At 44.2% G+C, this 23001-nt stretch overlaps 2 protein-coding genes and 5 non-coding genes across 8 annotated transcripts in view; 6 read left to right on the plus strand and 1 right to left on the minus strand.

Annotated features, from left to right (window-relative positions):
* Positions 1-8760, minus strand: part of LOC117059252 — a 31095-nt gene extending 22335 nt beyond the window's left edge. The window contains exons 1-3 of the mRNA XM_033170857.1: positions 8661-8760; positions 6299-6357; positions 5524-5616 (exon numbers count right to left, since the gene is read on the minus strand). Of these exons, the coding sequence (XP_033026748.1) occupies positions 5524-5616; positions 6299-6357; positions 8661-8683 (175 nt within the window). The 5' untranslated portion in view covers positions 8684-8760. The remainder of the gene's footprint in view (positions 1-5523; positions 5617-6298; positions 6358-8660) is intronic.
* Positions 8761-10426: 1666 nt separating this feature from the next.
* RANGRF (RAN guanine nucleotide release factor) lies at positions 10427-22354 on the plus strand. 2 transcript variants are annotated; one of them, XM_033170459.1, is made up of 7 exons: positions 10483-10579; positions 11757-11913; positions 12068-12169; positions 13050-13166; positions 19549-19696; positions 20759-20853; positions 21357-22354. In XM_033170459.1, the coding sequence occupies exons 3-7, from the start codon at positions 12078-12080 to the stop codon at positions 21484-21486; spliced, it is 582 nt and encodes a 193-aa protein (XP_033026350.1). In that variant the 5' UTR covers positions 10483-10579; positions 11757-11913; positions 12068-12077; the 3' UTR covers positions 21487-22354. The 2 variants fall into 2 exon arrangements, with proteins under 2 accessions (XP_033026351.1, XP_033026350.1); XM_033170460.1 differs by lacking the exon at positions 11757-11913 and having other exon boundaries at positions 10427-10579.
* Positions 14511-14582, plus strand: TRNAA-UGC. Its single transcript has one exon. It is a non-coding gene; the product is annotated as a tRNA-Ala (tRNA).
* TRNAA-CGC lies at positions 15643-15714 on the plus strand. The gene has a single exon. It is a non-coding gene; the product is annotated as a tRNA-Ala (tRNA).
* On the plus strand, positions 17823-17894 carry TRNAA-CGC. The gene has a single exon. It is a non-coding gene; the product is annotated as a tRNA-Ala (tRNA).
* On the plus strand, positions 19327-19398 carry TRNAA-UGC. Its single transcript has one exon. It is a non-coding gene; the product is annotated as a tRNA-Ala (tRNA).
* Positions 20358-20430, plus strand: TRNAK-UUU. The gene has a single exon. It is a non-coding gene; the product is annotated as a tRNA-Lys (tRNA).
* Positions 22355-23001: the final 647 nt, after the last annotated feature.

Consider the following 23001-nt stretch of genomic DNA (forward strand, 5'->3'; position numbering starts at 1 on the left):
TAAAGATTTGTTGTTTTAAAGAGACTGTAGAAGGCCATTTCCCCCCCCCCCTCCAAAGAGTAAAAGAGGGTGCAATACACAATTTTCCTGCTGCAGAAGTCTTAAGTTTTACAAGATAAACTGCAGTGTCTGATTTTCATCAGCCTTAAGCCTTAAAACAACAACAACAACAACAACAACAACAACAACAACGAGGTAGTACAAAACTTGTGAACCCTGTAATTTAGGGGGTTGGACTGGATGACCTCAGGGTCCTTCTTTCAACTCCCACTTTATAGCTATGTGGAAGGCCATGTGTCTGCAAGCATTGTAGGGTAATTTTTAAATCCTGGTGTGGTGGTGGGTTGAAATTCAGCCCAGCTTTCCGAGTTAAGAGGAGAGTGTTGTGTTTTGTTTTTTTTAAAGGAGTGATTATCTAAGTTTTACCATTTCACCTATTATTTAAGTTTTAAAGTTTAAGCACACACATACAAAATTGACCTTCCCTATAAGAGCCATTTTCCCATACATGAGGGGGGCAGAGAGTTTAGTCTGCCTTGGCTAAAATCACTGAGAATATTTGAATTTTATGAATTCTGACTCTCTGGCCATTTTTACTCATATATAAGGGAGCAGGTATTCTGCTAAATGACCAGAGGGGGTGCACACAAAATAATGATAGCCCACATTTAATAGAGATCTGTACCCCGAAACCTGTAGATAAAGGAGGCATAGCTCCCAATTTATTTTGCCTGGGGTATGAGATGTTTATTTGATACCGTAAACATGATTAATTAGTGCTGAGACTTCATTATTAGGAATTTAATTTGACCAAACTTAGCTAGGTTTGTCTGAATGCTGAAGTTCTAATTATTTAAAGTTTAAGATTTATAAGCCCATTTCCTAAGCAGTGAGAAACAGGAAATGTGTCAGAAAATGTCTTAGGACGAAACCCTAGAAAAATGGATTTAAACTGACCAAACCGAAATTTAATTTGACCAATTTCATTGCTGTTTGGTTAGGGGTGTGAATTGCTAGGTTTCTGTTTAAAAATCCCACCCTGCTCTTTAAAAATCTACTCTTCACGCTTACCTTCCTTTATTCAAGGTAATTTAGCCAATGGATACAATTCTTTCAAATGGTACAATAGGTTTCTAAATCATGAACTCTGTACATGCACAGAGGCTACTGACAAAGTTTAGCCCTGCAGGGAGATTGCTGCAGAAGCCACCTGAAGAACAAGAACAGAATTAAGTATTCGGGCTTTAAAATCCTAACATGCCAAATTCTTTCAATAGGTAAAAATGAGTGCTCTCTCAGGAGCACTATTCTTTCTTTTCTTTTCTTTTCTTTTTTGAAAAAGGGGGGGATTAAGTACTGAACCATTGCAAGTTAGGAGGTTGCCATTCCAAATCTAACATGCAAAATTCTTTCCACAGGTAAATATCCCAGCACTCTAGTTCATCTCTTTAGTAGTTTTTTCCCCTTCTGTTTTGTTTTGTATGTATGTATGCCTATGCATTTTATCCACAGCACATCCTGACAGATTTTCACAGGCAATAATTTTCCTTTTACATCAGGATACTGAGATCCAGGGTGCAGAAAAAAAAAAAATTGCAGTTCTTTCAGAACCTTAAATGCAAATTCTATTTCTGAGTGGGGATGTTAAGGAATGGGGGAGGGGCACCTAAAGGTAAATTGCCGTCTTCTTTTTATTCTACCACTGATTTGCACCTTTGGTCAAATGCTTCCTCTGAAATCCACTCAGGTGATAAGACTATGCAAAACGAAGGTTCTATTGTTCTTTCCCAGTAGGTACTCACTCTTTGCATTTGACTCCAAGCATTCTCTCTTATGTTAATCTGCTATAACCCTTTCCTCTCTTCATAACAAGTTTGAATCCCTGCTAATAATCCCTGCTATGTTAGTTTACTTCCCTATATTTTTAGGCTACAAATAATCTGCTTTTCATTTATTAAATTAGTTCTCCATTATGTCTATGAAATTGATCTAAGCACAACCAAGTATTCTTTTATTGGTGTTATTTTTGCTATTAACATTCTAGCTGATGTTGTCACATAAACAAACATTTTTTTTGTTTCATTTGGGAACCATTGTTAGAAATTGTGTTTTTTATCATTTATTTTTGGTTCCTCATAGGTCATTTTTTTATTTTGGGGACATGTCATTTGTTGCATCTCCTAAACTTATGGTTGATATTTATTTATTTATTTTTGACTAACTTGGATGGGGTCAGGTACCATCTATAAGTTTGTTTGTTTTTCCTTCATAAAGTTCTTTTTTATCAGATAGCACATTGTTTAATGTGGATCTAATTTTTAATTTTGTTTCCTTTTAATATTTTTACCTTTTGAAAAAAAAGAATCCAAACAAACTAAGTAGGTACTAACAGTAATTATATAGAAATATGATGATAATATTGAAATAATTAAAATGCTTAATGCATCAAGATTTTTTTGTTTGCAGTTTCCCAGGAGGACTCCGGGAGATTTTTTTATTTTTATTTTTTTTTTGCTTTTACTTATTCCCTTGATAACTATGTCCTTAAGCCCCCAAACCCTACCCCTTACAGGATATCCCTTCTACAGACGTTAATGCAGACCCAATGATGGAAAACCCTCAGCCCAATTCCATGTGACCACAAGACTAGCTACCTCCTGCAACAGCAGCAGCAACAACAGCAACAAGACTTCAGAGTTTTCAGAGTGGCCACAGCAATCTCCTTCCAAAGGACATAAGACTGAGGGGGGTTTGGGGGAATTAACAAAGGGGGGAGTTGAATTGTAAGGACATTTTTCTTTTGACCTCAAGATTCTGTCTCAAAATCACATGAGTTCCTCAAAGACATCCAACTGCTGTGGAATTAATAATTGAATGTTGTGTATAATGTGTTATTATGTAGGAATGCTGAAATGTGTCTGATAGTGTGTTCCTTTTGTGTTTAATTGTTTTGTTTTTATGTTTAATGTATAGTATATTGCATGCATTTTATGTTTCAATAGATCAGGCTATTGCATAGTCATGTATTTAGGTTAGACCAATTTATGACCACATTCCTTGTCTCACATGGTATTCCAACCTTCCCTACACATTTTAGATTGTTTTAGGTCATTTTATCAAGAAGAAACTTCAAGATCAAAACAGAACCCCAGATACATGAAGGTGTTTATGCTTTGATTTAGCAGGAATGGTTCCCTATAGGTTAAATTATTAATTTGGACCACTGCCTTTTTAGAATGGTTTTTCACAGTTTGGTTTGGAAAGTGAGAACCAGGGGCATATGTAAATTCTAATTGGACTTTGTTTGAATTGGACAAAGTGTATCCAAGGTGCCATTGGCTTTTGTCCCCTTAAATAGCAAGAGCGCAGGCCCACCCCTTTGAGAGCAGGACCAAAGCCACAGAGGCCCCACAGTTGGTCAGGGTGCGGCATTTCTCTCCAGGGAGTGTCACACCTAACCACATGGGGTAAAAAAGGCTTTAGGTCAAGTCAATGCAAGCCCTTACACCAGGGATGCATGTTGATGGGTGTTGCTGTGGCATCAAGAGACCAGAGGACAGCTAGCTTTGACACCTGGGAACACAACACACACAAAAAAAGAGAAAAAACAAAACAAACTGCATTTTCAGTCACAGGCGGACCTTTCTGGTAAATAAGCATAAACCACTATTGGAAATGATTCTCCCAAAGTGCTAGAATAGTAATTTAGTAACAAAATGTAGCATATGTTATTTTTACGTAATATCCTATGTCTCGCTAGGTACACTGATACACTTCCAAAGAGCCTTAAGAGGCGTGACATGCAAGTCCCTTTCAGGTTACATACACCCACACCTGGGAGGTTGGATGCCATGATAATATTTAGTGTATATAACATGCAGGACGAAAGGGGGGTGGGAAATATGTCTATCTCTGAACTGTAGTTCAGTGCGGAGAAAGGATTTGCGGTTCTTTCAGAACCTGATGCAAATCTATCTCCGAAGGGGGGAATGATACGGAAATTATGGGGGGGGGGTCACCTAAGCAAAGTCTCCTCCTGAGTAAACTCATTTGGGGTATGGAGTGATGCCCTTAAGGGGACCCATCTCTCTGCCATGATCCAGTAGGCGAGAGACCACGTACACAGGGAAATGCCTCAGCAGGTAATCTCTGGGTGTTTCAGGCTAATATCCCTCAACCAGAATCCCATTGTTCTCTCCCAGATAAGTGCTCAAGGTATCCTTGCCAATACTTAACACCCATTCACACTTCTCAGGGCTATCTCCCTGATATTGCTCTGTTTCCCCCATATGCTAATCTTGTCTTTCCTGTTTTTCCTATATGCAAATCATGTATAACCCTTCCCTTTTGTGAGGTAGTGATGATGTAGTGATGATGTTTCCAAACTGTATTCTGGGATATGATAGGAGTTTTAAAAGTGCTTGTAACACTGTTCTGGGTGTGCAGTTTGACTGTAACCTATTGCGCAATAAACCCTGTCTTGTCCTTGCTCCAGTGGCTGGACTTCTTTTATTTAACTCCGCAGAAACCAGTGGGCCTATCCCTAAGGGCCAGGTGGCTGGGCAGTTCCACACCTGGGATTTTTTCCATAACAGACACACACGCCACAAACACACAAACACCCTCACAACAGACCTTCCTGCATCATGCTGAACTTTCCTTGAAGCAACTGGATCTTGGTTACCCACCTCAGCAGGGGTGCTTGAACAGAGTATCCTGCTTCAGGCATCCAACAGGGATGGGCAAACTTTTTGAGTCTGAGGGCAGCTTCTGGGCAGCCTTCCAGGGGCCACATGCGAGTGGTGGGCAGGGCCAGAGGTAAAGGTGGGTGGAGTAAAGAATGCACATTTTAGCTGTGAATGGTAGGTGAATTTCCACACACACACACACACCACTTCTCTATGCTCCATCCAGGCAGGCAAGAGGCATTGTCAGAATTCAGTGGCACGCCCCAGCCAGGCAATAAACACTCAAGGAGGGTACAACAGAGGGGAGGGGGTCTGGGGAGAGTCCCAAGGGCTAGGCAGAGATGCCCAGAGGTCCACATTCCCTGAGCCTGAGGTTCCCCAGCCCCAGTTGACACTGTTTTCAGCAAGAAAATTTGCACTGGCAGAATTTCTTTCTCTTGTGCTGCCAACAATCTGATTCAGTCTCTTGGCAATCCACTGGGGAGGGCTGATTCCATATGGCAGAAGTCACTCTAGTACCCCAAGACACCACTTACTTGTGATTTCCAGGGTTCAGTTAGCTTGGGGGGAAAGTAAAGAGTGCCTCTGAGCATGCGCCGACAATTCCTTTCCTACCGCAGAGAAATCACAGCTAGCCTCCGTGTGCCTGGGATCGGGAGTGAACCTTTGACCACAGCCTTCCCCGATATTCACTCCAGATGTTTTGGACTACAACTCCCAGCAGCCATGCTGGCTCAGGCTGATGGGAGTTGTAGTCCAAAGGACCCGAGGGCACGATGCCAAGAAACGGCTGCCTTAGCACTTCTTCCTTTCAAGAGGAATGCTCCATACTTACTGAAGACGCTGTAATGCCATAAATTCTGGCCCAAGGCAGCCTTGTCCATCCATATCCAGAAATAACGGCCCCGACATTCTGTCCGCGCAGCACCTTCCGGGAAAGAAAATGTTTCTTTATCAAGGAAAGGCCCACAGACACTCTATATCCCAGCTTCCCTTCTGCCCCAACAAGCAGACAAACATCCTCCTCCTTCACATCCGCTTTAGGAGTGGAGTTCTGGATCTGGTCAGTAGGCTGGATCCTGATCTCCTCCCACCCTCCACAGACCACTTTGACAAGGCCGCAGGTCTCTCATCTCTGCTTTAGACACTATCCCCAGAGCTGCACACACAGGAATCCAGTCGCAGACCAGCAGATCCGAGTGTATATGGCTTCACAGAACAGTATCGAAGGGTACTGAATTCCACTGACTAATGCTAATTGTTGCATTATGGAGCTGTGCTGTTTAGGAAACTCTGAGCAGACATATTTGGGGAGATGCCTGAAGTAGCTTTTTTTCCAAAATACAGCCCGTGTTTCTCAAACTTGGGTCCCCAGCTGCTGTTGGACTACAAGTCCCATCATCCCTGACCGCTGGTTCTGCTAGCTAGGGGTGATGGGATTTGTAGTCCAACAATAGCTGGGGACCCGAGTTTGAGAAACGCTGAATACTGAAGCCGATAGTTGCACCACACAAAGGAGATGGTAAGAATGAAGATCACTTGCCGACCCACCCACTCCCTCCCTCTTAGTTTTACCCTCAAGCGCATTGACAGAAAGACCTGATGCTCACCTGGGGGGAAGGGTATCGACTCCACCGCTTGGGACAGAAACATACAAAGCAGGGCTAACCTAAATAAGGAAACCAAGAGACAGAAACTGAATCAGTTTGGCTTTTACACAGGAAAGAGGTTATGAGAGCATCACACACCACAGCCCCATTTGAGTAGGGAAGGGTGCAAAATCGGCAACTGAGCAATATGATCTCCAGCTATATGCATGTGTAGCCCCCTCTAACCTATGGAAAGATCCAGAGATCTCAGGACAGCAGAAGAGAAGAGAACAAATTCCTATAAAACTGGGAAACTTTCAGGTTTAAGGTTCAAAAAGGCATTCAAGCTTGAAGAAAGAAACCTTAAAAAAAAAAAACCGCCAACCCAACAGTTTATTTCTAATGTTCCTTCTCTAGAGGAAGAGTTGAGCACAGTATTGAAAACGCCAGGTGTCCAAATCTCACTGTAGTTTGCTGGGAATTGCAATACTAATTGGCTAACTGCAGTGCCCATAATTCTTTTGAGGAAAGTAATGTGCTTTAAAGTTATTGTGTGTACACAGCCTTAGAATAAAATCCCATTGAGAGAGTCAGCTGTGATGGCAGGAGTTAGAAAGGGCAGGGAGGGAAACAGAGAACCATGTACACAAGGGATATAAATACAACAATGAATGAGTTCAGTAGGAATTAATTCCCAAATGGATATAGATTTGCAGCCTCACTGGCTTTTCTTATTGCCTTTATGAAGTGTACAGCTTGAAATGCGATTTGCAGAAGTCCCTCTTTGTATTGCAAATAAAAGTCTTCACGTGCACTCTGAATTTCCTGTGTAGTTTCTATTTTTAAAGCAGCTAAAGAGTTACAGAACATGCCCGCCTCATGATGAAAAGCCCTCTCCAACAGAGTCAGCTGAAATCATATGACAAGCGTGCATGTCAGTAGGAGGGTATATTTCAAGATTTCAGCTTTGCTGAATAAAATGATTGTTACGTGCGTTTCTTAGGAAGCTGTCTTATACAGAGTCAGACCATTGGTGAAGCTGGCTCGGTGTTGTCTACACCGACTTGGGGTTGCCATACGCCCAGAATTTCCCATACACACAAGGAACACTATAGTTGGTAACAGTGTCTGGGCAAAATGTCTAGGCAATATGGCAACCCATGTCAGCAGTGTTGTTTTGGCCGGTTTTCCATAAAAATAGCTCAGAAATGTCTCTTTTTTGCAATTTTGCAAAAAAAGAAAAATTAAACTCAACAAATTTGGCTAAAAAAAATCTCAACTATTGTGTCCAGATTTTCAGTTTTTGAAATATGGCAACCCCACCTTAAGGTTTGCAGAAATACTATATATATATGTGTGTGTGTGTGTGTGTGTGTGTGTGTGTGTGTGTTAAGTTAAAGGGAAAACACCTAATAACAACCCGGGGTCTGAGAATGCTGACCTTCCCTAGGGCAGGGAGAGAGCAGACAGGGGAGAGGAAGAAAAGAGAATATTCTGGGGAGCAGAGGACTGATATCTCAGTGGGTAGAGAACGAGACTCTTATCTGATAATTGTGGGTTGAAGTTCCACATTAGGCAAAAGATTTCCGCATTGCAGAGGGTTGAACTAGATGACCCTCATGGTCCCTTCCAGCTCTACAATTCTAAGATTCTATGACTAGGAAATGCAGCGCAAGAATGCTCTGACCCACAGCACAACATTTCATTACAGACCCGTTCTATCTCTCTCCCCCTCCCAACAACCCCACATCGATTCAATGATGTGATTGTTTACTTAACAAGTACTGTATGGCTGTCTCCAAGGAGGCACTAGAAAACTTTTGGGGTCAAGTGAGCAGATTTTCAAATTCCATAGTTAACACATGAAGCTGCCGTATACACAGTCAAAACCTTGGTCCATCCAGCTCTGTAGCGTCCACTCTGACTGGCAGCAGCTCTTCAGGTAGGAGTCTCTCCTAAACCTACCTGGAGGTGCCAGGAATTGATGCTCTACCCTTTCCTCATAAAATGAAACTGGCTTCCATTGGGTTCACACCCAAAACCTACATGTAAATCAGGCATGACAGCCACTATACTATAGCACCCACAAATTCCAGGGGGACAGGAACTCTCCCCTAGTTATGCAGTTAAAAAGCTACATGAGCATAAAAAGTTTGGGAGTTTTAGAAGACCCTCCACACTCCCTAACTACTGTCCTCCCCCTACCGATAGATCAAGTACCGGTGGGGCAAAATGCTGTTACACCACAATTATTTACATAACCTTTCTAATCTAGAATACAACCTGTTTTTTTTTTTTTTACGATGAAGACCTCTCTTACAGAAAACAAACAGCACTGCCCCCCATGCCCAAAGACGTACTAAGAAAAATAAAATTGACTTACCCTGCGAAGGAAGGGGAAGACATGATTCTACTGTATTACTCTCTCCCCTAAGAGTTTCCCCTAGCAGCCTCCCACCCAAGCTGCCTCTGACTTGCAGCAGATGAGAACACTTTATATTGTTTGTTGGTTCCAAAGAGTGTCTCTCACCTGCTCCTAGTCACACCATCAGGAGCTGTTAGGGGGGTTGTCCTAATTTCATAGCTTTTGAGCTAAATGGACTAACAGGATGCTGTGAATCAAGAGGAGATCTGTACGGATTTACGTTTTTACATGTTGTGTAATTGGGTTTTATACCTTGCTAACAGCTTAGATGTCTGTTTTGGCTTTAAGTGTTAAAGGAATAATTGCCTTCTCCTGTTCCCACGTTCTCTACTTCTTTTATTCTTCAGGAATTTACAAAACTTCTGCTTGTAGGCTTGCAACCTCTTCTTTTTCCTCTCCCTGGTCACCTCCTGCCCTGTGCCTTTCACAGACAGGAATTCAGCAGGTAAAGCTTTTCCCCCCTGCATTGAGATGCAGCTCCAGGACAAGCTTCTGCTGCTGAATTTCTGTCTATTAAATGCATGGGAGCACTTAAGAGGAAAAGAAGTTGGCTTACAGAAGATAAAACAGTAACATCAAAAAAAGTTTACAGCTACTTTTAACTGATTTTATCTTTATTGTAGCTTTTAAACTTTACTGTACTGACTATGGTGTTGAGCAGCATATAAATTGCTGCAATAAATCAGCAAGATGCTTAAAAAATATTAGGGTAGTATAAGCAGGCATCACCTCTGTCAGCAGGTCTGTGCCTTGAATAGTGGCAAGACAGTCAGACATCCAACAGGTGCAGTTTTGTTATCTCTGTGATGGCAAAAAAGAAGCTTCCACTTGACACTTCTATATATCTCATACAATAAATATTAATTTATGCACAGTGCTTTTCAACTGTGCTTCAGCTTATAATTGCTACCTGGTTTATAATATAAAACCAGAGGGTGAAAATAGCAACAACACAGAGCATCTTTAAAACAGCAACAATTTAAAAATTAAATGACCCATCACAATAAAAATTACAGTGGCCAGGTGGAAAAACAAGAAAGAAAAAGAGAAAAGGGCAGGGAACCTGCTTCTTTAATAGTTGTGGAGAAGAAATTCCAGCAGGTGACTGGCTACATTTACTAAAATTCCAGCTTCTGCATGACTATTAAAGGTGTAGTAACCCTTGCAATTTTTCCCCAATTCATCCCAAAACCATTCAGTTAAATCAAAGAAGCCACATTGTGTGTAGCTACTGGAGTGGGAGGCGGGGAATGATATGGAAATGAAATTATTCCTAGATTTATAATCATGGATACATCAAATACATGGATACATCAAAGTAATCGCTTCCCCGTTAAATACGCAGTGCAGTCCTCTACGTGGCTACTCAGAAGTTAGTCCCATTGACCCAGGTAAAAGGGTAGAGCATTGCAGCCACAGTTTTATCAAAGTTAATGATTTTTAAATGAAATAGTTAAAACAGAAAAAGTATCGTAAGAGATACGATTGGGTAGGAAATGTGTCAGCTTCTGAGTCACACAGAATGCTTCTCAAGCTGGCACAAGCAGCAGCTCATTCATTCGCTGCTACGTGTATCATTCACCGCCTTTCAAAGCGTCACTGGAGTTAGGTGGGGCATAGATTGCTGGAGCCAGTCGCTCGAAACCAGTCGGCTACATCGACCTACGCGATTGGACGAGGCGCATGTCAGTCACACCACCTTCTGCGGACGTCACAATCGAATGCACGGAGCGATGGCGCGGCAGAGTCCAATCCGTAGTTTCTGATTGGTTGGTTTGCCTGCAAAACCTTCCGCCTTTGGGCGGGCAATTCATTCGCGGGGTACAATTTAAAGGGGAAGCAGCGGCTGGAGCCCTTGAAACGAACGTGACTCAAAGGTGAGCCTGGCCGAGGGAGAGCGGGCCACACCCCAATAATCAAGCTGGGAGCCTTTCAAAAATAATAATAATAAAATAAAATCAAAGGAATTATTTCTTTCCCACCCCCGTGCAGATTTCCAGGAATTCCCTCTTTTCCATGACGTAGCTCCGAAGTGACCTGTGGTCCACGGAAGCTTGCGCCATATTAAAGTTGTCACTCTTCCAGGTGCCATTGACTCTTCGTCGTTTGTCCCCATCGGCCGACCTTGCCCATCTCTTCTCCCTTTAATATAATCACTGCCCTTCTAGATCAGGCCAAAAGGCCATCTAGCCCCAGTCTCCTGTTTCCAACTGTGGGTGGTCAGATGATTATGGACACGATTAAAAGCAACAACCCTCCCACCGCCTTTCAGGAGTAGCTAGAGTGGTGCCCGCCACATTGTTCAGCTCCAGCTCCGCCAGCCCCAGCCAGCATGGCCAGTTGTCAGGGATGATGGGAGTTGTAGTCTCACAAGCTCTGGAGGGCACCACATTGACCGCCCCTGTTTTGGAGGATCAATAAGCTATTAGTTAATACTGTAGACCCTCCAGATTCCTTCCAGATTCAGGGGTACCCTGCTTCTGAACCTGGAGGGTCTATTAACTCTTCAACCTTGGTTCTCCAGATGTTTGCTTAGCCAATGGCTAATTTGTGGTGGTGATTGGAATTGTAGTTCAGCAACATCTGGGTACCCAAGGTTGAAGAAGTAGTTTTAAAAACCCTGCCCATGATGGATTTTTCTAACCTTCTTTTCAAGCTGTTAGAGTCAAGGACCACACCATCCTCATGTTCTTAGGAACATCCTTGTGTTCTTTACCAAGTCACACCACTTAGCTCAGAGCTGTCTACATTGCCTGGCAATAGTTCTCCAGGGTTCCACCTGGAGATGCCAGGGATTGAACCTGGGACCTTCTGCGTTCGAAGCAGATGCTCAGCCACTGAGCCACAGACACCCCCCCCCCAAACTATGGCCCTTCCCTGTGTACATTTTTGTAGGCATCTGCTGTAGGTTGTGTATGTAAAAGAGCGAGAATATGTAAGAAGTGAATCCGTGGCTCTCGGCATATACAATGTTTAAGAACTGGTGCCTGAGTTTGATTTTTCTTCCTCTTCCCCCCATTTCCTCTTTTCCTTGTGTGTTATGTCATCCTACAGCTTTTGTCCCTCATATGCAGAAGAGGCCCCTCTTTATATCCTGATCTTGGATGCCTGAGTTATATATTAGGACTCGCCTCTTACTGTGACGGTGATTTGTTTTAAACTGTTTTTAATATTATTTTACTGCGACCTGGGATCTTGTGGTGAAGGGCAGGTAAGAAATCAAATAATTAAATATTATCTGAAGAAATTAAGCAATACTTTTTGCCAGGGTATCGGAGGTGATGACACCTGTATGTTCAGCTTCAAATTCTTTCCAAAAATCAGTGCACTCACATGAATCTCTCCCCCACCCACTTTTCTTGCAGGCAGAAGGCCATGGACAATGAGGTGGGTCCACAGCTGCAAGGCCACCCGCTCTTTGGAGGAGCCTTTTCTGCTTTCCTCCCTCCTGGAAGCCTGGATATCAGGTACGCCAGACCTCGGGGGCAGCAGTTTGATTGAGGGTATCCTCACACCTAAGAGTTCCCCTTTGCTTTGCCCCTAAGGTAAGAAAAGAGGGTGATAGAGGGAAGTAAAAGCTTTCGTGCATTCCCTTGCATTTTTAAAAAATGCAATACACAATTAGCTTGTGGATTTAATTGGCCGAAGAGATTGTGCTAATTTATAACTTACATGTCTCCCCTCCCCTCGCCATCTTTTTAATTAAAAAAAAAAGGATTGGACACGATCATGTATGATGATGGTGGTGGTGGTGATTTTATTTATACCCTGTCCATCTGGCTGGGTTTCCCTTACCACTCTGGGCAGCTTACAGCCTATATATAAAACATAGTGAAACATCAAGCATAAAAAAGGGCTGCCTTTCAGATGTCTTCTAAACATTGCATTGTTCTTTATCTCCTTCACATCTGAAGGGAAGGTGTTCCACAACCGAGAAGGCCCTCTGCAATGATGGGCTTATCAATGGCTATCAGCCATGATTGTGATAAATGGAGCATCCATAAGCAGGCACGGTAGACCTCAGATTACCAGGTGCTGGGAGGAAGTGGCAAAGTGTGGATGTTATCATTGGAGTCTATTTGGGGCCATCTGGTTAGGCTCTGTTGGAGCAGTTATTTATCTCCTTGACATCCACAGGGAGGGCGCCACAACCGAGAAGGCCTTCTGCCTGGTTCCCTGTAATTTCGCTTCTCGCAGTGAGGGAACCAGCAGAAGACCCTCGGAGCTGGACCTCAGTGTCCAGGCTGAGCGATGAGGAATACCTTTAGCCCGCCTGCCCAACCTTAGCAAAGTCAGCCCAGTGTTATTTGATTCTCCTCCCATCTTACCCAACTTTTTCCCTTGCAGTGAGATGCGCCAGGTCCCCGACAACCAGGAAGTCTTTGTTCACCCCAGCACGGATCAGAGCGTCATCGTAGAACTTCTGGAGTACCAGGCAGATGTCCCCGACGAAAATGCTGCCAGGTTTGTGATGAGAATTGCAGTCCTTTTGTTGTGAAACAGAGTAAAGTTTTGCAGGAAGAACCCTAATCCTAAACTGACCAACTGAGATTTAAATACACACTTCACCTGCTCAGAGAAATCTTCTCTTATCATCACATGCAGAGAGGGCTGATTCTCAACACTGGTGGGGTGGGGGGGGACATCATGAGTTTCGTATTTGTATATCTTCCTCAAGACCTTCATAAAACGTTTTCTCCCTTTGGGCATTTATCTGATGTATTTCTGCATGAGTTAAACAAACAAACTAACTAACTAACAAACAGACAGACAAACAAACAGGGAAGCCTATTTATTTCATTCCACACAGGAATCCCTTCCCAGGAACCATCTTGAAGCAATTTTGCAATAATAAATTCAATAATACATCGGCCAGATCACCATGCAAGGCCACTCTTAGCCTGCAGTAACAGAGCAAAGACAGGAGAAGGGGATGTAGCTCAGTGGGAGAGCAAGGTCCTGGGTTCAACCCCCAGCATCTCCAGATTTTTTGAGGAGGGAATAAACATCTGTTCTTCAGCACATCTTTCCTGAAGTGTGCTGCTTTTTCTTCCTTCAAATCCCTTTTAAAGACTTTACTAGGGGTGTGTGGTTTGATTCACTTTGCGTTTAAAGCCGAACCTTATCAAATCTGAAACAATTTGAGAACCGAACACGGCCATTTTATCTGCACTTTGCGATGCGGTTCTCTAACCAACCGTCATTTATGGAAAATATATATACCGGTATATATATGGGGAAAGTGTGTGCATACAGAGCCATGCATTAGAGAGAACTATGTAAAGAAATGCATTCCGTTAGGGAAAATTGCTCTGAAAAATGTTTCCATTAGAACTGCGTACGAAAAACAGATTGGAAAAACGAGAAACGGAAAGATCCGAAATAGACCGATTTTCCCATCCCTGCTCTTAACGTGCTGTTTTAGGAATGTTAAAACATTTCCCTTGCTTTTTCTCTGCACCTTTGGATGGTTATTAAGGCAGGACAAAAATGGAGGTTGTCCATCGCATCTTACGCTCTTCTAGCGATTTATTTGAACTGGGGGAGAGAAGAGAATGATTGTGAAAACATCCCACCAGCAGGGAAGTATAGGTCACATCCACACCATAGATCTAAAGTACTTTAATTGTTGTGGCTTCCTCCCAAGGAATCCTGGGACCGCTAGTTTGTTGAGGGTTCTGGGAATTGTAGCTCTGCGAAGGGTATCTTAACGACACCTTAGCGCCCATAACAGACCAATAATGAGAAAAGTGACCATGTGGTGGCACAGATCAACCAACCTGAGAATGGTCAGCAGGTGCGGAGCCAGGGGATGTAGCTCAGTGGTAGAGCGCATGCTTTGCATGTATGAGGTCCTGGGTTCGATCCCCAGCATCTCCACTTTTTGTTACTCCTTGCTGTGCAGGGAATAATAATGCTGGGTTTCCCCAGCCACTCTTGGGCGGCTTCCAACAGGATATTAAAAACACAGTAAAAGATCAAACATTAAAAACTTCCCTAAACAGGGCTGCCTTCAGGTGTCTTCTAAAAGTCAAATAGTTGTTTATTTCTTTGACATCTCGTGGGAGGGCGTTCCACAGGGCGGGCGCCACTACCAAGAAGGCCCTCTGCCTGGTTCCCTGTAACTTTGCTTCTCATAGCGAGGGAACTGCCAGAAGTCCCTCGGCGCTGGACCACAGAACAATGGGGGTGGAGACGCTCCTTCAGGTATAATGAGCCAAGGCTGTTTAGGGCTTTAAAGGTCAGCGCCAACACTTTGAATTATGCCCAGAAATGTACTGGGAGCCAATGTAGGTCTTTCAGGACTGGTGTTATATGGTCTTGGCAGGCACTCCCAGTCACCATCTAGTTGCCACATTCTGGATTAGTTGTAGTTTCTGGGTCACCTTCAAAGGTAGCCCCACGTAGAGTGTGTTGCAGTAGTCCAAGGGAAATGACTGAGGGGCTGTTAAGGAGATCAGCCTAACAAAGGGAACTGGTCTGACGTGTTCAGCAGCTGCTTCTACTAGATTCCAAACCTCACCAGCTACAGAATCACAGGCCTGGAAGTGACCCACAGATATCATCCAGGCTCTTCCCTACCCTTTACCACCACACACACACACAAACACAAAACAAACAAACATCTATCTATCTATCTATCTATCTATCTATCTATCTATCTATCTATCGTTCTATCTATCGCCTGCATTGCAGGGGGTTGGACTAGATGACCCATGAGGTCCCTTCCAACTCTACAATTCTATGATTCCAACATTAGGTATGTTTTGATAAGTGACAGGTTTTAAACTATAGTTTCCTTTTTAATGCAAGCTGAAGCTTTTTTTTTTTTTTTAAAAAAATACCCTTTCCTCACCTAGTTGGGTGCAATGTGTTGTCAGGTTTTCTTTCATTTCCTTTAGTGGTAGATATTTTAGTGGAGACACTGCAGACCCAGGAAGGGGATGTAGCTCAGTGGTAGAGCGCATGCTTCGCATGTATGAGGTCCTGGGTTCAATCCCCAGCATCTCCAGGGTGGTTCTTTTTTCCCTATTGCCTGGTGGCTTTGTGTGCATCCAGTGTGACTGGAACACAGGAATGTTCTTTCTCTCTTTTTTTAAAAAAATAAATAAATGCTTTAGGCCATACACACATGGGTGAATAAATAAAAATACTTAACTAAATGTAGAAATTGTAGAAAGGTTTTGAGAGATTTTTCTGAGCACTTGGGGTCCAAAGAAAGTAAGTTTGCTGAGACATTTCATTCTGAATCTGCTAGACACAGCCAGACAGGGGAAGATGACAGGTGAGTGTTCTGTCCCCGCCATCCCCCCCCCCAAACATAAATCTTGGCTATTCCCATGAATACACAGTTAGCATTCCCTTGTTCTTTCTCTGCACCCCTGGAGTGGTGGCCATTAAGACAAGACAGGACAGAAAGCGACCTGATTTTTAACTGCTTCTAGCAAATATGTGCTGCCTTCGAATTGCAGAGTTAAGGAAAGGATTTACAGTGTGGTCCTTGGCAGGTTTTCTTGGGCTTACGCCGGACTGCGTTCAGGGGTGCTTTTCCCCAGGGGAAGTGTCCCTATGCAGGACTCCAGCCTTAAATGTGTTGTGTGCAGGGAGAAAAGCCTAAAACACATGGAAGGAAATGTGATCCTTAGAGCTGCCCTTAATGCTAGAATTGAACACAGCCAGGACGGAGGCTCTTTCTCTGCTTCCGCGGATCATGGAGGCTACAGTAATGCTTTTAAATGCCTTTTAAATGTGTTTGTGGGAAGGTGGGGGTTTACAGTTCGTTTGTTTTTGTTTTAACTATTTATTTGTGCTTTTTCCCCTCTGTGAACCGCCCTGAGATCTTCTGATGAAGGGCAATATATAAATCTAATAATTAATAAAAAAATAACCAGAGAGTACTCAGCAGCTGTGGCTCTGTAGGAGAGCGCATGCTGTGCATGTATGCGCGGTTCTGGGTGCAATCTCCCCTTTTTACTCCTTGCTCTGCAGGCAAACGAGAAACGTAAGGGAAGTATGAACTGCAGCTAAAATACTGCGTTCATTTTTCACATGGTCTAGTCCTTCCCCTGCCCCCCACCCCTCCTGATATTCTGAAGAGGGTCTCTTCTCCAGTCTTCAGAAATTAGCTGGAAGTGGGGAGGCAGAAAAAGCTCCTCCTTTTCTTCCACTCTGCAGTTTTAATCTGAAATCTTAGGCGCAGCACTGCACCCAGAGCTCAGAAACTGCTCGCGCTAATGAGATTCGCTGTCGCAAAACGCGCCTAGAACAATGGGAGTTTCGAACACGGCATTCAGTTGGTGCAATCCAGATTTTTTGAAGCCTGAGAGGGTAAATTGGACGTGGGTGGCGCTGTGGGTTAAACCACAGAGCCTAGGGCTTGCCGATCAGAAGGTCGGCGGTTTGAATCCCCGCGACGGGGTGAGCTCCTGTTGCTCGGTCCCTGCTCCTGCCCACCTAGCAGTTTGAAAGCACGTCAAAATGCAAGTAGATAAATAGGTACCGCTCCGACGGAAAGGTAAACAGTGTTTCCGTGCGCTGCTCTGGTTCACCAGAAGCAGCTTAGTCATGCTGGCCACATGACCCGGAAGCTGTACACCGGCTCCCTCGGCCAGTAAAGCGAGATGAGTGCCGCAACCCCAGAGTCGTCTGCGACTGGACCTAATGGTCAGGGGTCCCTTTACCTTTACCTTTAAGAGGGTAAATGAATGACAAGCATAAATGATAAATAAAATAATAAAAGCATAAATATCTGAAGAAGTGTGCATGCACACGGAAGCTCATACCAAGAACAAACTTAGTTGGTCTCTAATTTGCTACTGGAAGGAATTTTTTGTTTGTTTGTTTGTTTTGACTATGGCAGACCAACATGGCTACCTGCCTATAAGCATAAATGAGTTTCTGGATCTGTTTGTAGTCCCACTGCCTAGGTAGGTATGCAGACAGATAAATATGCTCCTTTTGCTTGGATAAAAGACAGATGCTAATTTCTAGCTTCCTGTTTTAATGTAGCCTGAGGCTTAATGATCCCTTCCTCACCCAGCTGGCAACAATGGGTTCTCAGAGACACATTTAGTTCCTTGAACAATAGATGCTTTAGTGGAGGCCTCATAGACCCAGGAAGGGGATGTAGCTCAGTGGTAGAGCGCATGCTTCGCATGTATGAGGTCCTGGGTTCAATCCCCAGCATCTCCACCTTCTTTCCTTTTTTTAAAAAAACTGTTTTTTTCAAACAATTACAAATACAGTGGTACCTCGGGTTACGTACCCGATCCGTTCCGGGGTGCCGTTCGCACCCTGAAAAGTACGTAACAAGCGCCCATTTTGCGCATGCGCAAAGTGCGATAGCGTGCTTCTGCGCATTCACGAACTGCGCAGAACGCTTCTGCGCATGCACAGACATGCGCAGAAGCATCTGCGCGACAAAATTCACTTCTGGGTTTGCGGGGTTCGTAACCCGAAAAAACGCAACCCGAAGTGGACGTAACCCGAGGTAACACTGTACAGAAAACTATAAGCATGGTCTTCTCTAGACACCCCCCAATTATCCAGATTGCAATGCGGGGGGGGGGGGGGCACAAAATGGTTGGCAGCGTACAAATGAACCAGTTAGCAATGACGAAGACCCAGGTTTGTGGGCAGTCTTTGTCTCACATGCATAGAAAAGTACACTTTAGTTTTAGGGTCTTTCCTCTAACTATTTGGGGGGGTTTGCACAGAGTTCTTAACATGGGGTACAAAGAAGATGGTGCTTGGACTAGATGACCCTTTGGATCGCCTTTCAGCTCCACAGTTCTATGATTTTATGGCTTCAAGCTTGCAGGTTCTGCTAAGTGTTTTACAAAAAACCCAAGATCCGTCAACTGGGTGGATAAGACGTAGCCTTAAAACACACACACACACACACACCAGGATTTGTTTTGAGTACTAGAACTGAGCTGAGCTCACAGTCCCTTCACAAAATAAGCCCATTCCTGGTTATTCTTCTTTTCAAGAGCAACTTAATCTGAAAAGTTGGGTGGGGTTGGGCGCTGACATTTGTTCCTGCCCTTTTAAAACAATTGGGAGTCCGGCATCCTTGCTGATCTGTGGCAAGCCACCCTGCTCCTCACTCCTGTTCTAGATAACATCTAAAGAGACAGAATGAAGAAGAGCAAACCCCCCATTTTAAATGTGTGGACATTTAACATTCAGGGACCAGTGGAAAAATATTTCAGGCTTCCAGTTTTCAATTGCTGTTCTTCAGTGAAGGACCTTTAAAGGGGGACTCCACCGCGAAACAGCTGAATTAGAACTTAACAGGAAGTTCGATTTTCATAATATGGGCATGAATTGAGACAATGGTTTCACTATAAGTATTAACCATCTTAGGGTGACTGTGTTATTACCAAAATGGCTGCTGTTGTGGGTGGTACTTTGCGTACATTTAATCTTTAATCAGATTGTTATGGATTGTTCTTTCTGCACTCCCTCTACACCCATTAGGGCAATAACACACTGTTGCCATATTATGAAAGACATAACAATTTAGTTTGTTTCTGTGCAATTTTTCATTGACTTTCTTGTGTAAGGTGAGGAACAAATGAACAAACCATGAGAGCGCTCCCAGCCTGCAAGAACAGGAAGTGGGGATGTAGCTCAGTGGGAGAGCGCATGCTTTGCATGTATGAGGCCCTGGGTTCGATCCCCAGCATCTCCAGTTTTGCCAAATCTTTCCTGCGAAATGCTGGATAGAGTGTGAGGCTTGATCTCTGTTTATCTATGAGAAACTGTAGGTCACCTGTTGGTCTCTTTCCATGACTGAGACTGGTGTTCACATCTTTCCCCCCCCTCCCCCTTTTCCAACCAGATACCACTTTGAGGACATATCTGGTGCTTCTGCCAGCGCTGAGATTTTGAGCCAGGAAACGTTTGCCCCCCACCTCCTGGCTCTGGAAGGCTGCAGCAGCGCCTGGGGCCTCACTGCCCGCCAGCTGGTGGCAAAGTTCGATGAGGAGGTGGGTATCTGGGCTGCCTGAATAGAACTTATCAGGAACTTTGATTCTATCAGTATAGGCATAAACAGAGACAGGGGTTTCCCACCCCAATGCAGGCATAAATTATCCTAGCAGTGTTGCCTGGTTATCAGTTGGGAATTTTTCTCCCAAGGATTGTTCAAGTTTTCTCCAAGGTCTGTTCAGGGGGGCAGAGGGGTTGCTTATTTATTTACAAAAATATATCCTGCTTCATCATTGGGTGTGGGGTGGGGGAAACCAAAGTGGCTTACAGCAAGAGTATATATAATAAATTAAAAGCATGCAACAAGTTAAAATTAAATGCCTGCTGAATTTTTTTCTATGCCATCCAATCAAAAAACATAGTTGATGAACTGTTTTTAAATTGCCTACATAAATTCTATAGCATGGAAAATTTCCAGCAGGCATTCAGTGGTTAAAACAGAAGGTGTCTGCTTAGAACTCTTTTTGGAAGAGGGACTCCAAACTTAGTTCCCTCCTTTCCCCCCTTTCTCTTTCTTTTATCACTAGAGGTGGGATAGGGGACTTGTGGCCTTCCAGACACTGCAAGACTCCCATCCCTGATCGCTTGCCACACTGGCTGTGGCTGATGGGAGTCCAAACAGCAGCTGGAAGGCCACAGGTCCCCTGTCCCTCACACAGAGCCCAGGTAGCTCAGTTGGTAGAGCATCAGACTTTTAATCTGAGGGTCCAGGGTTCAAGTCCCTGTTTGGGCGTTACCCATTTTTGTGGCTGAGTTCAATCCCCAGCACTGCCAGGTAAGGCTAGGATTCGAAAGGACCAGTTTTTAAAAGCCGGGAGAGAGCGCCTTCTCTTTTCAACATTCCTCTGCCAATTCCACCTGCAGTTTGTTACGGGTGCGGGGAATTGTAGCTCTGTGATGGGTAAACTACGTTTCTCGTGTGTGTGTTTTTACACTCATTTTCTTGAGTAGTGTCTTTGCATGTGGGGGGGCAGCTCTTTGGGTGGGTGGGGGGGATGCTAGGTGATCAGAAAACAGAAGGCCATTCCCAAGGGCTTTGATGACTCCCTTTTCGCTTACAGGCCAAGAACGAGGTGACTCTACATTTAGTCTTGCTGCGCCTGCCCCAGTATGGGACAGACCTGCTTCTCACCTTTAACAACCCCACCTATATCCAGTGAGTATACTTGGAGAATTGTTTGGAGACTGAGGACCACACTCGCTTCTCCCTCTTCTTCATCCAGCCGAGCAAGGACGCATTGACCAGCCGGGCAGAAATACTCGAGGAGGGTGTGACTGGGGAAGAGTCTCAAGAGCCAGAAAGAGAGGCTGGGAGGGCAACATTTGGCTCCAAGGAGGGCTGAATTTCCCCACCCCTGCTTTAAAACAGATAAGAGCTCTGCTAGGCAGGCTCCTGGGGCAGGGCTTTTTAAAACCTTAAAGGAAAGGTGCCAGTCCTCATGGAGGAATTCTGCATTGCTTCTTGAACACACGGGCACAGCAGAAAGGAAAAACACTTTGCAAAGGTGGTGGTAAAGAGGAAGAGGCTGGCTGGCTGGCTGGCTGTGTGTGTGTGTGTGTGTGAGAGAGAGAGAGAGAGAGAGAGAGAGAGAGAGAGAGAGAGAATTTGGAGTACTCCTACAGTAACACACCACCTTCCCTTTTTTCCTCTGGTGCCAGTCCTCTAAGCAGCAGCGCAGCCCCAGGAACAGAGGTTCCAGCTTCTCCTTCTCAGCCTCCGTGGACAGTGGAGCATTTCCACACCTTCGTACGCAGCGTGCGGCTTCTCAACCCCGGCATCTTTGGTTAGGACATCTCCAGGATGCAGCCGCTTAACCATCTGTTCTGCAATCCCAGAATCGTTTGGGTGAAGACTCTTAAGGAGGCTAATTCTGGTTAAATGTCTGGATCATCCATCTGCTGCTTCGGCTCTCTGGACATTGACTCCAATTGACCAAAGGACATTTGCATGGCAGAGGGCGGTTTCGTGGCACCTCCTCTCCCAGAAGGTGGTTTCAGGTCTCCCCCTGCCTTTGGACGATATTGGCCTGCTGTGCTTCCGTTTGCCTTTAGAAGGGGGTCTGTTCCTCTCAGCTCCAACTACGTAACCCCACCCAGTTCAGGGAGGGAAGCTGGACTTGTCCTGGTTGCCAATGTATCAACCACCTTCTTCAACCTGCCTTTTGAATTTCCTGCAACAAGGGTGTTTTGGTGTACCAGTCCATTAGAACAAAATTCAGAGTCAATTAAAAAACCAAAACAATATGCCTTTTATTTGGACCAACCAATGTTTATAATATAGGGTATAAGCTTTTAGTCATACATAGTAAATTCTTGGGTTTGAGGATCAAAAGCAGATGTTCATGAGATGTTTCTTTTATTTTTCTTTCCTACACATTCTCATCCCCCTGTTGTTGTCGCTATTTCAACTAAGGTGGTTCTTTCAGACTTCTTTAGGTTATATATTGCCCTGTGCTAGAGTGTCAAGTTGCACAGAGGCATGCTGGGAAAAGGCAGTAACTGACCAGCCTTTTAAAATATATATAAAAAATGATATACTTCTAAGTCTTGCATTAAAAACCCAGTCATATATATTGCTCTGTGCTAACTGGAATTCATAGTTCCATTTTTTAGGAATGATGTGTATGGATTGCAAATAAATGTTACTCCAATGATAACTGGAATAAAGACCTTGCCACCTCTTCTTCCTGGGGCTGCAGCTATTAGAACATGAGTTGAGCTAGATTTACACACCCTGTCTCGCCATTAGCCATGCTTGCTGGGGCTGATGGGAGCTGTAGTTTGGCAACATCTGGCGGGCCAGAGGTTTCCCCACACCTGTGGTAAAAGCACTTGTCTTTTCTTATCGTTTGTGTGGTTTGTTGCTGTACAACGTGGTTTAGTCACAATCGTGATAAAACCCTGGATCTCCTACATCTTTGGACAGCTGTCACTCTCCCCCCTCCTCCTCAGCAGATTTGAGAGGATGGAATCAAAAAGTAACCTGAATTGCCATCTTCCGACAATTGAATTTTAATTCTAGCTGAGACTGGCAGTAGTGGAAGGAGATATATTGCTCTCTGGCGCCACCCAGGGGCTGGCCTATTGCAACTGGGTTCTCATGGGCACAGGAGGCCTATGAGGCCTACCTACTACAATGGTTGCTATGGAAACGCCTTGTGAGGCTCCGCAGGCCTCTTCATCTAAAATGTGGGGCTGGCCTAGCCAGCCACAAATCTTTCTTTGATTGCTTCTTGCTTGGGGCTGTTGGCCAAGGACTTAGCAGACCATAATAAACAACTCGCAGCAAACTACCTTCAGCTTG

Source organism: Lacerta agilis, chromosome 14 (assembly GCF_009819535.1).
Source record: "Lacerta agilis isolate rLacAgi1 chromosome 14, rLacAgi1.pri, whole genome shotgun sequence".
Classification (NCBI taxonomy): Eukaryota; Metazoa; Chordata; class Lepidosauria; order Squamata; family Lacertidae; genus Lacerta; species Lacerta agilis.